Below are 14,091 nucleotides of genomic sequence, written 5' to 3'. Positions count from 1 at the left end.
TCCTAGCTAGACGCAGGAGCAGCAAATTCTTTTGAAAATATAATTTCACATAATCTATGATCTATATTAATCAGAGAATACTTTTGTTTGGTTATTTAAAGGAATACAAATCTTATTTTGTTGCATCATATCCCTGGATCTCTGTGCTCTTTTCGTTTTGGGAACTTTGTAGACTGTATGCGTCAGAAACAACTTTGCTTCAGCTTGGGCAGTGACTATGTCAGCAAGGTAAAGAAGTCACTACAATCAAGTCAAAATAATCCGAAAAGGATCTTTATCGGAAGGAAGCTCCGCTACGGACACACGCTGGATACAGTTCTAACTTTCTTTTTCATTCGGAACGCAAGGACAGCTCAATGGAAAGACTTCAACTCCTAGAATTCGCTTGCCAGAAAATACCTATCCTACTGTTATGATTGTTTACACTGAGCTGCACTGGGGTTGAAACGCATGGTTACATTAAGACAGCGTGGAGCCTGCACGAGATATGGGTCGGAAACATGCCTCAATGCCAGGGTTTTTTCTGCCATTTAAACTCTTGGGCGGCCACCTAAGCATTTTTTGGGGCCGCCCAAATAAAAAAATGCTGAAAATCCGCCCACAAAAACCATATTAACTCCGTCAGAAATGATGCATAAAATGTCTTTGCAATACAGTAATCTCCCTAGCAGAAGGCGGTGCTGGTGCGCACATCATCTATGGAAAAGATTGGAAGCTACGGTAAGGTGACCATGAATACATTTGTGAATATAATGTTTATCTAAACTTCTACTTCCTTCTAATAACCCCCTGTAACTACTTTATACAATGTAAGAATTTATTATGTTTGGAAAATGAAGAGATGCTAGGAACAATATGGACAATTTTCAGCAAGTTGCAACCATGAAATATAGTTATAAACAGTTTTCAATAAACAAGGTCTAAAACATGTTTGATGCAATTGGTAGGTAAAATCTACTGCAGTACTGGGTCGTCGGGATAATAGGAACACTATGGACAATTTTCATCACTTTGCAAACATGGAATATAGTTATAAACATGGTCTAAAACATGTTTGATGCACTTTGTATGTAAAAATTAATGCAGTACTGGGTAGTCGAGATAATAGGAACACTATGGACAATTTTCAGCAAGTTGCAAATGTGAAAAATAGTTATAATCAGTTTTCCATAAACCAGGTCTAAAACATGTTTGATGCAATTGGTAAGTAAAATCTACTGAAGTACTGGGTAGTCAAGATGATAGGACCACTATGGACAATTTTCAGCAAGGTTCAACAATGAAATACAGTTATAATTAGTTTTCCATAAACAAGGCCTAAAATATGTTTGATGCAATTGGTAAGTAAAATTGACTGCAGTACTGGGTTGTCGGGACGAAAGGAGCTCTATGGACAATATTCAGCAAGTTGCAACCATAAAATACAGTTATAAGCAGTTTTCCATAAACAAGGTCTAAAACATGTTTGATGCAATTGGTAAGTAAAATCTACTGCAGCACTGGGTAGTCGAGATGGAAGGAACACTATGGACAATATTCAGCAAGTTGCAACCATAAAATACAGTTATAAACAGTTTCCATAAACAAAGTCTAAAACATGTTTGATGGACTTTGGAAGTAAAAATGAATGCAGTACTGGGGATTCGGGATAAAAGGAACACTATGGACAATTTTCAGCAAGTTGCAACCATGAAATACAGTTATAAACAGTTTTCCATAAACAAGGTCTAAAACATGTTTTATGCAATTGATAAGTAAAATCTACTGCAGTTCTGGGAAGTCGGGATGAAAGAAACACTATGGACAATATTCAGCAAATTTCAACCATAAAATACAGTTATAAACAGTTTACCATAAACAAGGTCTAAAACATGTTTGATGCAATTGGAAAGTAAAATCTACTGCAATACTGGGTAGTCGGGATAATAGGAACGCTATTGACAATTTTCAGCACGTTGCAAACATGAAATACAGTTATACATTTTTTTCTATAAACAAGGTCTAAAACATGTTTGATGGAATTGGTAAGTAAAATCTACTGCAGCACTGGCTAGTCGAGATGACCGGAACACTACAGACAATTTTCAGCAAGTTGCAACCATGAAATATAGTTATAAACAGTTTTCCATAAACAAGGTCTAAAACATGTTTGATGCACTTTGTAAGTAAATATGAATGCAGTACTGGGTATTCGGGATAATAGGAACACTATGGTCAATTTTCAGCAAGTTGCAACCATGAAATACAGTTATAAACAGTTTTCCATAAACAAGGTCTAAAACATGTTTGATGCACTTTGTATGTACAAATGAATGCACTGCTGGGTAGTCGAGATGCTAGGAACAAAATGGACAATTCAGCAAGTTGCAACCGTGAAATATAGCTATAATCAGTTTTCCATAAACAAGGTCTAAAACATGTTTGATGCAAGTGGTAAGTAAAATCTACTGCAGTACTGGGTAGTCAGGATGATAGGAACACTATGGACAATTTTCAGGAAGGTTCAACCATGAAATACAGTTATAATTAGTTGCCATAAACAAGGCCTAAAACATGTTTGATGCAATTGGTAAGTAAAATTTACAGCAGTACTGGGTAGTCGGGACGAAAGGAAAATTATGGACAATTTTCAGCAAGTTGCAACCATGAAATACAGTTATAAACAGTTTTCCATAAACAAGGTCTAAAACAAGTTTGATGCACTTTGTAAGTATAACAATGAATTCAGTGCTGGGTAGTCGAGATGCTAGGAACAATATGGACAATTTTCAGCAAGTTGCAACCATGAAATATAGTTATAAACAGTTTTCCATAAACAAGGTCTAAAACATGTTTGATGCAATTGGTAAGTAAAATCTGCTGCAGTACTGGGTAGTCGGGATAATAGGAACACTATGGACAATTTTCAGCACGTTGCAAACATGAAATATAGTTATAAACATTTTTCCATAAACAAGGTCTAAAACATGTTTGATGCACTTTGTAAGTAAAAATGAATGCAGTGCTGGGTAGTCGAGATGCTAGGTACAATATGGACAATTTTCACCAAGTTGCAAGCATGAAATATAGTTATAAACAGTTTTCCATAAACAAGTTCTAAAACATGTTTGATGCAATTGGTAAGTAAAATCTACTGCAGTACTGGGTAGTCGGGATAATAGGAACACTATGGACAATTTTCAGCACGTTGCAAACATGAAATATAGTTATAAACATTTTTCCATAAACAAAGTCTAAAACATGTTTGATGCACTTTGTAAGTAAATATGAATGCAGTACTGGGTATTCGGGATAATAGGAACACTATGGTCAATTTTCAGCAAGTTGCAATCATGAAATACAGTTATAAACAGTTTTCCATTAACAAGGTCTAAAACATGTTTGATGCACTTTGTATGTACAAATGAATGCACTGCTGGGTAGTCGAGATGCTAGGAACAAAATTGACAATTTTCAGCAAGTTGCAACCGTGAAATATAGCTATAATCAGTTTTCCTTAATTAAACAAGGTCTAAAACATGTTTGATGCAATTGGTAAGTAAAATCTACTGCAGCCTGGGTAGTCGAATTGACAGGAACACTATGAACAATTTTCAGCAAGTTGCAACCATGATATACAGTTATAAACAGTTTTCCATAAACAAGGTCTAAAACATGTTTGATGCAATTGATAAGTAAAATCTACTGCAGAAATGAGTACTCGAGATGATAGGAAGAATATGGACAATTTTCAGCTAGTTGCAACCATGAAATATAGCTATAATCAGTTTTCCATAAACAAGGTCTAAAACATGTTTGATGGAATTGGTAAGTAAAATCTACTGCAGTACTGGTTAGTCGGGATAATAGGAACACTATGGACAATTTTCAACATCTTGCAAACATGAAATATAGTTAAACAGTTTTCCATAAACAAGGTCTAAAACATGTTTGATGCACTTTGTAAGTATAAATGAATGCAGTACTGGGTATTCGTGATAATAGGAACACTATGGACAATTTTCAGCAAGTTGCAACCCTGAAATATAGTTATAAACAGTTTTCCATAAACAAGGTCTAAAACATGTTTGATGCAATTGCTAAGTAAAATCTACTGCTGCACTCCCCCGGCCGGTCCTGGCAATATGACCACAGAAACCTACGCACATCCTGGTTTACGCTCTCCACCTGCCCGTTACTCTCACGGTGAAAACCTGAGGTGAGGCTGACCGAGGCCCCCAGACGTTCCATGAACGCCCTCCAGACCCTGGACGTGAACTGGGGACCCCGATTTGAGACTATATCCTCAGGCACCCCGTAGTGCCGGAGACGTGAGTGAACAGGGCCTCCGCAGTCTGTAGGGCCGTAGGGAGACCGGGCAAAGGGAGGAGACGGCAGGACTTAGAAAACCGATCCACAACGACCAGAATTGTGGTGTTGCCCTGTGAGGGAGGAAGATCTGTCAGGAAGTCCACCGACATGTGCGACCACGGCCGTTGTGTAATGGGTAGGGGTTGTAACTTCCCTCTGGGCAGGTGCCTGGGAGCCTTGCACTGGGCACACACCGAGCAGGAGGAAACATAAACCCTCACGTCCTTGGCAAAGGTGGACCACCAGTACTTCCCACTAAGGCAACGCACCGTCCGACCGATGCCTGGATGACCAGAGGAGGGTGACGTGTGGGCCCAATAGATCAAACGGTCGCAGACAGCAGACGGAACATACAGGCGCCCAGATGGAGTGGGCTCTGTGCGTAACGCCCACTCGATGTCCGCGTCCAGCTCCCACACCACCGGTGCCACCAGGCAAGAGGCCGGAAGTATGGGAGTGTGATCCATGGACCGCTCCTCTATGTCATACATCCGGGACAGTGCGTCTGCCTTAGCATTCTGGGAACCTGGTCTGTAGGACAGAGTGAAAACAAAATGGGTGAAGAACATGGCCCACCTTGCTGGAGAGGGTTCAGTCTCCTCGCCGCCTGGATGTACTCCAGATTGCGGTGGTCAGTCCAGATGAGAAAAGGGTGTTTAGCCCCCTCAAGCCAATGTCTCCACGCCTTCAGAGCCTTGACAACAGCCAACAGCTCCCGGTCTCCCACATCATAGTTTTGGAGGCCAGGCTGAGCTTCTTCGAAAAGAAAGCACAGGGGCAGAGCTTTGGTGGCGTGCCCGAGCGCTGAGAGAGCACGGCTCCTATCCCAGCCTCAGACGCGTCCACCTCCACTGTGAACGCCAAGGAGGGATCCGGATGAGCCAGCAAGGGAGCCGAGATAAACAGAGCTTTCAGGTGACCAAAAGCCCTGTCCGCCTCAGCCGACCACTGCAGTTGCACCGGTCCCCCCTTCAGTAGTGAGGTAATGGGAGCCGCTACCTGACCAAGCCCCGGATAAACCTCCGGTAGTAGTTGGCAAACCCTAGGAACCGCTGCACTTCCTTTAACGTGGTGCGAGTCGGCCAATTACGCACGGCTGAAACACGGTCACTTTCCATCTCCACCCCTGACATCGCAGACCATGGTGGACAAGAGTAGAGATGGAAAGATCTCTTTTGTAGTAAAGGAGATATTTCCTATGTGTTCATCTTATCATATTTCTCCAATGTCAAGTCAGAGTCTGGTTAGCAATGAAACTGTCCCTGTTAGCAGATTAAATCTGAGCATGGTACTTTTAAAAGTTAGGCCTACTCCTTTCCATCCCAGACAGAGTAGTGGTTTAAACATCTTACATCAAACAGAACGTGAATAGCTTATGTAATTGTGACCATCTGCCTTGATTCAGTCTTATGTAGCAACATTTGAAATTGTATGATTTACATTAGATAACTGCAGAGATACAAAATGGTATATCATACACTGCATTTGAGAAATGTGATGAACTTGTAACCTCACTTTTGAGAAAATAGCTATTGAATATTTTGGTACCAACTTGAGAGCTCTTCTTTGTCTACACCCATTCCGCATCGTTCACACCCTCTTAAGCTTTAGCCCGACCTATCTCTTTAAGGGTTGATCTGAGAGTTCTGTACTAACAACAGCAGTCAAGCACCCAAGCTAACTGGCTAACTTGCTAGCTACTTCCAGACACAAATGAGAGAACATTACTCGCCCTAGCAAAGCTGGTTAGGCTGTTTTCAAGTTATCTAGAGCATTGGTGACGGCAACTGTCAGATTGTCCATTATGAAATTCAGAGTGTTTTGCTCTCGGAGCATTCAGAGCACACACTGGACTCTCTGGCCAATAAGTAGGGTTGATCCAAGGGTTCTGACCTCAACGGCAGTCAAGCATCCAAGCTTACTGGCTAACATTGGTTAACTTGCTAGCTACTTCCAGACACAAAGGGGAGAACACCCCACTGACCATTTTACTCACCCTAGCTGTTTTCATGTTATCCAGAGTGTTGGTGAATGTAACTGTGCTGCTGGCAACCATTTAATGATGCTTTTTTGCCGACGTTTACTGACACCGGCCATATTCAACAGGTGTTGAGCATTTGTAAATTCATCAGTTATTCTGCGCTCTGGCACACTCAGATGAGAGTGCTCTGAAATCGGAGTAGATGGCCAGACTGAATTTACGAACGCACCCGACATGGTTAACTGCATAGTGGAGTCTTTTGTTAAGACATGTAGATAGCTAGCTAGCTAGGTAAATAATTGACCATAATTTCAACTCATGACGTTACTACCCTGCATGAATCTGCAGATAGCTAACCAACCAGGTTCAATGTTAGCTAGCTAAAATTAGGCTATAACTAGCCAAGCAAATGGCTCTGAGATAAGAAAAATAAGATCATACACGTAACGTTAGCTAGAGAGCCAGCCAGCCAGCCAACGTTAGCTAGTTAGCTAACAGTACACTTTAACTTGAAATGAAAATGACTTAGTCAAAATTAGAAACGTCTAATATCTGAAAATGTAGCTAGCTAGACTATCTTACCCGCATACATCCTGGTTGGACACTTCTCCCTGTCATGGATGCCATGGTTGCCCTGAGTTTGAAGATGTAATCCGGAGACAGGTGTTTTTTCCATCTCCTTAGCTATCATACTCTAATTCCACTGATTTCAAAACTCGGTCCTCCAGAAAGTGGAGAGCAACACTTATACAGTTGTACAAAGCAATAGATTTTTTTTAAAGCGTTTAACAGGATTACCTACACATACTAACCAGCTCAAATAGACAGAAGCGTGCTAAATGGCAGACCAATCCGAACTCATCTCTCGGCATGTCCAGCCCACTCATTATCTCAGCCAATCATGGCTAGCGGGACGGTGCTGTCTTTTTCTGTGGCTAAACCAACTAGGCTCGTAATTTAACAATTGTGTTCATATTTACAGATGGCATACAGGTTTGTTATTATAAGACACATGAAAGTTCACATGTTCCAGAAGGCATTTCCTTAAATAAAAGGTAGGCCTATGGCATACACTCTCATACCCCCTCAATCCGAGTCCATTCAACAGCCGTTCAATGACATGAAGGAAGGCTATTTAAAAAGTGCATGGTGGGTGGAAGAATTGACCTACAATTCTATGGATATAGCAGCATATAGCCTAATTTTGTCTGTCAAATAGGTAGGTCTATCTCTTATTTTTTAAATAGGAAGAAATAGGCTCCAACACAAAGACCTCTTGTTGTTAGTTAAGTCTAATTAAAATGAAGATGTTTTAAATGAATTATGCCAACTCTAATTTGCCTACTTTCAGCACTATGATCTGTCCATTTCTGATTGATTGTGCCATGGCTGCTGCCTCAAGTTTCAGCACCACAATGTAAATGACTCTAATCTGTCTTATTGTGAGGTCAATAACTCTTATAAAACAGAACATCGGCAATAGGCTAGTCCATGTGCAAGATAGGGAATTTTTGGGATTAGGCCTGATCAAAAACCTTAGACTCTTCTCCTGAACTGCCACCATAGCCCTACACAGCACCGCCCTTGGTTTAGCAGCACACAACGTTTTGATCAGCAAAAGCAGAACAGGCCCAGGCTCAGAGTTGGAAAATCAATTGCAGTGTGTAATGCAGCCTAGTTTTAGTTACACCATCCCAGCAGCTAGCTTAGAAATATAACTTTGCTCTGTGCTTCTCAGAGCATCCACTTCATAGCCTATAGCCTATGGATCATTTGATTGAGACAACACTAAATATCATATAGGCGGATTTCATATTGTGCGCCCAGCGGAGAATCAGAGATGAGGGGCGGCATCGGGCACACTTTGGTATATAGCCTAATAAGCAACTAATTCTAAAACACTGAGAAAGATAGACATTTCATCAATTACAAATGACATGACCTTCCCCTGGACTAGATTAAAAAAATACTAAACCCTGCCCTTGACTGAAATTGAAAAAGCAATGACCCTCCCCCATTTTCCTCCAGGTAACCATTATGTAGATTTCGATCTGTCCCTTAGTAACCACAGAGAACTTCGTTCACCCCAGTCAATAAGGGACATAGGCTACCTCAGGAGTAGGAGTGCTAAGGGTGCTGCAGCACCCCTTAAAAAAATCTGAATTTGTATTTATTTATAATAAAAAATATGGCACCTGGCTACATTTTTGACTGTGATTGGTCCTATTTTCCCTGCCTTGGCTCTGCAACTTCCACAGGGACGAGCACCGCAAACCACGCCGCCCGGATAGAATCCATCTGCACTAGTGTTCTATGTGTTCAATTATGAAAATGCATTTACTTTCTGGCAAATGGCCACCAAGTTCTGTGTCTGTGATCATTGTTTAGAAAATGTACATTGTTAAAAAAATGACTTGTACGCAATTGAGAAGAACTGTAAATCACGGCTTATATTATACCTAACATAATGTGTCCCATTTTGAAAACAAAAACATAGGCCATGCTTCAGATCTCACTATGAGCTGATTGTGCACCGGACCTCTCCATTGTGGACCAAGCATCCGGAGAGAGACAGAAAAGAGCCATTTGGAAGTTTGGGAAAGTGTGGAGGTACTCCATGCCTTCCATGGGAGCTAAGAATGGAGAGAGAAAAAAGAATACAAAACACATTTTTGCTAACATAAGGCAGGTTCAGGTATGGCATAAACCATCCCATGGTTTATGGTGATGACCAACAGAGGGAGAGATTTCCTTTGATTTTTGGCCAAGTAAATGACAAGTAGGACCACGATGGTGGTTAGTGGCAAGTGGAAAGTGGCAATTAAATTGTAGTGTCCTGGACAGAGGTTAACAGTATTACTAGGAGTGTGTCATGTTGGCTCAGAGCTTACCAAACACACTATATTATTAATAATAAAGTACAGTGTAATGGCTATTGAATGTAGAATGTAAAGGGCAAACAATTATTGACACATTGCGTTGGCTATGAGATGGATTGTCAAAACTTGAATAATACTGGCTGTCCTGGATGCATTGAGAGAAATCAGAATCAGTTCCAATATTGAAATGAAAAAGATATCTTGGGCAATATCAACACAATTTATTATGAGTTGTAAAACCTGACATATTACAAAATCAAGACACTGGCATTTCACAAGCATGGGAACTGCCATCAACATTACATTCAAGATTATTAATATAACTGATAGTGATGAACATCTCATTCTTTTTCACACCATTTCAATATTCCACCACACTTGACCCCTGAACATGGCAACATTCAATAATTGAATTACCTAATTGTCTTTCCCAGAGTTCATGATCTGGGTTCATTTTTTTATTAAAGGGATACAGATGTGTAGTATAAAAACGTTTATTTGAAATGTTAGAAAATAGACCACTCTATAATGCCATCATCTGATCATATGTGTGTATTACAACTCAAATAGTGTGGACTGTTCAATAGCCTACCTGGAAAGGGAAAGAGGGATACCTAGTCAGTTGTCCAACTGAATGTATTCAACTGAAATGTGTCTTTCGCATTTAACCCAACCCCTCTGAATCAGAGAGGGGCTGCCTAAATCGACATCCACATCTTCGGCGCCTTTGCTCAGGGGCAGAACGACCTTCCGGTTACTGGCCCAACGCTCTAACCACTAGGCTAACTACTGGCATCAACACACAAGGAACAAGGTGAAAAGGAAAGAATACCACACATAAACTGTTACGTTTACTAATCCAATATGTATGACAAGTTGCATTAGTTAGGTTAAGCATAGGACAATACATACATTTGTTAATCTGTGGTCAAACTATTCAGGTTTAAGATCATTTTCAGCATTTGATATGATCAAATCTGTCCCGTTATCCCTTGCATCAGTGGCCTTATTATTTCCTTTCACAATGTACATTCCTGAACCAGTCAGCTCAAATACAACTTACAATGAATTATTGATGCCATACACATAATTCCAATTGAAATAGATCTGGCACTGTCATATTGATGCTCCAGCAGATCAATATATTGTTGTTAAACACCAGACAATGAACATTTGAAAGCAGAGAACATTTAAAATACTTCATGCACAATGCTTCAAAACGTTGGTGGGCCATCAGAGTACCATCCTGTCTCTGTATGGCCGCACATGTTATAAGCTTACAGTGGTTACTACTAATAATAGTACAGAACCTAACTGTCAAGATGACACCATTATGTATTCTACTAATTGTATTCTACAGTAACACTACCATTGCAGTCTATGCTAGCGACAAAATGTATTGTGGCAAATATTGTATTAATTAACTACTTTGGTAGTGAACAGATACAATCATATGCCCTTGAATAGCAAATAAGGTAGTATTTGCTCGTAAAAATTACATTTGGGAGTCTGTTCAGTCAAAACATTTAACACAAAGATTAGGAGCATTAACATGATTAGTGGAATCAGCATAAATGCACTATTTTCCAATCAGTCTTATCTTTTGCTCTCCACAAAAATATACGTGTTAACAACATTTTGTACAGGCTAAATGAGAATTTAAAGGCATTTCATGTACCAAAGTATCACATTCTTCTGCAACAAATACATGTTTTGTGCAGAGGTACCAAAACTAAAAGATGGAACAGTATCAATATTTGGCTACACTGGTACTTCACTGTCAAAATTCAAGTTGTCACTTTAATTAAAAACATAAAATTAGCCAAGACGCAATTTAACTTAAGTAGAAGTAGGTTTATGTGTTGACTGCTATCCCAACTTGTCTTTCAGAGATTATAAAGTAATCAATCTGAAATGTTATACATCTGTTCATAACATAGCACAAAAATAAATACAAGTGTCATACATGCATTATTATTACCACTATTGTTGATAATATTATAATTCTATAAATATCATAATATATTGTTTATATTACTATATTACTTGATTATATATGATTCATAAGTCACTATACGCATAACATAATGGTAAACTGGATTTGTTTATTTTTCCCACACCTTATTTCAACCAGTTTGCCAGTTGTGTAAACCCTACCAAAAGGACACTACTCTGTGACACTCATGAGCTATGCAGCTGTTCCTTTTGGTCTATCAATAAATAGATACGAGATACAAACATTGATTTTGATCATTAATATATGTATTCTCCTCTCATGTTCCAGTTAGTTTAAGGTCCTTGATGGTGTAATCCAGTGCAAGAAATGATGTCTAACTTATGTTGATACAAATGGACAACACCAACTTTAAATGAGTTCAAAATGGATTATCACACAAAATGAAATATTTCAAAGACCCTTGATTGCAACAAGTGCATTCCAATTGATGTGTTACCCATTAAAACTTATTCTTCAACCTCATTCTGAAAGATCAGACAATGGAATGCTTAGAATCAGCACCCTTATCAAAATGAGGAGCATTTTGTAGAAGTATAGATGGTTGATAAGACTTCAGAACACCATGACTGAATCTGCCACTTGTCACCTGTGGTGCAGTCAGAGGGTGTTTTATCTAGTTGATCAGAATTTGGGACCTGGGAGCTCTCATGGACATATAGGTTATGGTTATTCCTTTCCAGACATATAGTACATACAATACAAAAACAACTTCACAAACTTCGAGGCACCAGCAGAATTTCTTTTAATGTGAGTATGTCCCTACAAATTTGATGAAAAGCTTTATGCTTCCTCAAAGTTAACAAATGCAGACTGATGAAGAAGAATAGAAGAAAATTATATGATTCATATAATATTCAATAATTATACTACCTAAGATCCGATTTGGACCAAACTTTTTTCCATCAACGAGTAAGACATGAGGAATCGAAAGAATCAAAAGCCACCCACAGACACCACACACACCCTAATAAAGAGTATACAGTATTAGTTCTCTATGTCTGACGAATAGTATGGAGCTGTGACTCAGAGTATTGTTTCTTCATCCTATGTAATGTATTCTCAGTGAATTTGGTGACGTTTTTTTCTTCCTGTTCAGAGAAATTAATAATTTAAGTTAGGTCAATGTCCCATCCTACATCTTGATATTACAATGTTCTGACCACTAGATGGTGCTGTTCCTACTTGTAGTTATTTTTTTCAGAATCCCCCCTCATTGTTAAAGGGATTGTTCACCCAAATTACATATTGGTTTCCTTACCCTGTAAGCAGTTTAGGGACAAGGTATGACAGCAACCCATGTTTCGGTTTTGTTTATCTGGCCGGTGTTTGAAATTCTAACTTTTTAGCATTTGTGGCACAAATCCAACGCAAGTCAATGGTACCTATATTAGCATTCCCAAGCTTCATATCTAAATCATCTGTCAGTAACATTACAGCTTTAGATACTTCAGAATGATTTGTACATGAAGCATGAAAATGCTAATACAGGTACCATTGACTTGCATCGGAGTTGTGTCACAAATGCAAAAAAGTTTGCATTTGAATCAGTGGACAACAAAACCAACACATGGACTGGTGAATTTATTTTTTCAAAGACTGCTTACAGGTAAGGAAAGCAAAAGTAATTTCATAATTTAGGTGAACTGTCCCTTTAACATGAAGTGGTGGAGGAATTCTTTAAAAAAAGCAATCCTGGAGGTTAGGGTCTATATTAATTGAATAAAATGGCCAATTTGGGTGGAATCAATTAGCTTAATTTCCCAGAGATCAAATTATATTTCAACAAAATATTTTTGCAGGAACGCTAATCTTATCTGTTCCCTAACAGAAACAATTTCAGTATAATCTGAGATGGTGGGTGTCGAAATCCTCTTTCTTGTGCTTCTTGAGATGGAACGACCCACTGATGTCTTAGCAATGATATAGAGCCCATGTTCATGTAAATAAAGCGTAATTCAGAGTCCACAGCATCAGAGCAGCAGTCTGTAGTCAAGCCCAACCGAGCTCTTCCCCCACATTCTAGACCAACACTGCTCAGCTCCCATATGCAGCTCCCATTCAACTGACTGTGACGACAGACAGATTAATTGCTTGAGCTGCGCTGAGAATTTGAAAAGTATGAAAGCCAACGGTACAATCTGTGTTGCAGTTTGTTTAAATGTGCCATTCAATTGAGAAAACTGACAACTATCAAAGCGGGAATTGAATCAAGCAAATTAACATGGCCCTAAAAAAGGCTCACCTGCAGCAACTGATGTAAACACAGTATGCATTGATTCATTCAAATACTGATATCCTGATATAGATCAACTCATGCCATATCAGCTATCAAAAACAAAATATAACACAAACACATTTGGAAAGGAATGATGTTGGCTATCCATGAGAGCTCAATGAATTCCCTCAAAGTGCTTTGCTGTCCTAGGTTTCTGTTGAAGACCAGCTCGGGACGCTAGGCTGCAACATGGCAGTAGTGGATTCCATGGCTTGGTTTTATTAATGTTTTATTATTAACTCCACACTAAAGGTGTCGCCCATCTCATCCCATTTCTTTCTAGACTCTGTGCTCTTCACTGGGCAGGGCTCTCACATCTGGAGGGGTGAGAAAGGGTAGAAGGGATACTGGGCCTCATCTTCATCCACAAAAAAGCACTGGAAGTAGGGCATCTCATCTGAAAAGTATCCAGAGTATAATAAAAAAAGAGACAGTCCACTTCCCATCATTAACTTATAAATCATGTGTGAAGCATTTATGTTGGCCGTATACTGCACAGGGCTTATGAATGCCTTATAAGTTATACTTGGTTAAAAGTGTAACTGGTATGCGATCCATAGATGGACTGCTCTTAAAATATAATATTTGG

The 14,091-nt window shown here is 39.4% G+C and overlaps 1 protein-coding gene across 4 annotated transcripts in view; it reads right to left on the bottom strand.

Moving 5' to 3' along the window:
• Nucleotides 1-9,411: 9,411 nt before the first annotated feature.
• The window catches only part of si:ch211-266g18.10 (axoneme-associated protein mst101(2)), a 176,266-nt gene continuing 171,586 nt past the window's right edge, over nt 9,412-14,091 (bottom strand). For all 4 annotated transcript variants that reach the window (XM_029766872.1, XM_029766873.1, XM_029766874.1 and 1 more), the window contains one exon: nt 9,412-13,899. In XM_029766872.1, coding sequence (XP_029622732.1) covers nt 13,814-13,899 — 86 coding nt within the window. In that variant the 3' untranslated portion in view covers nt 9,412-13,813. The remainder of the gene's footprint in view (nt 13,900-14,091) is intronic.

Source organism: Salmo trutta, chromosome 12 (assembly GCF_901001165.1).
Source record: "Salmo trutta chromosome 12, fSalTru1.1, whole genome shotgun sequence".
Classification (NCBI taxonomy): domain Eukaryota; kingdom Metazoa; phylum Chordata; class Actinopteri; order Salmoniformes; family Salmonidae; genus Salmo; species Salmo trutta.
The sequence above is the reverse complement of the archived record's forward strand: the minus strand, read 5'-3'. Positions and strand labels throughout refer to the sequence as shown.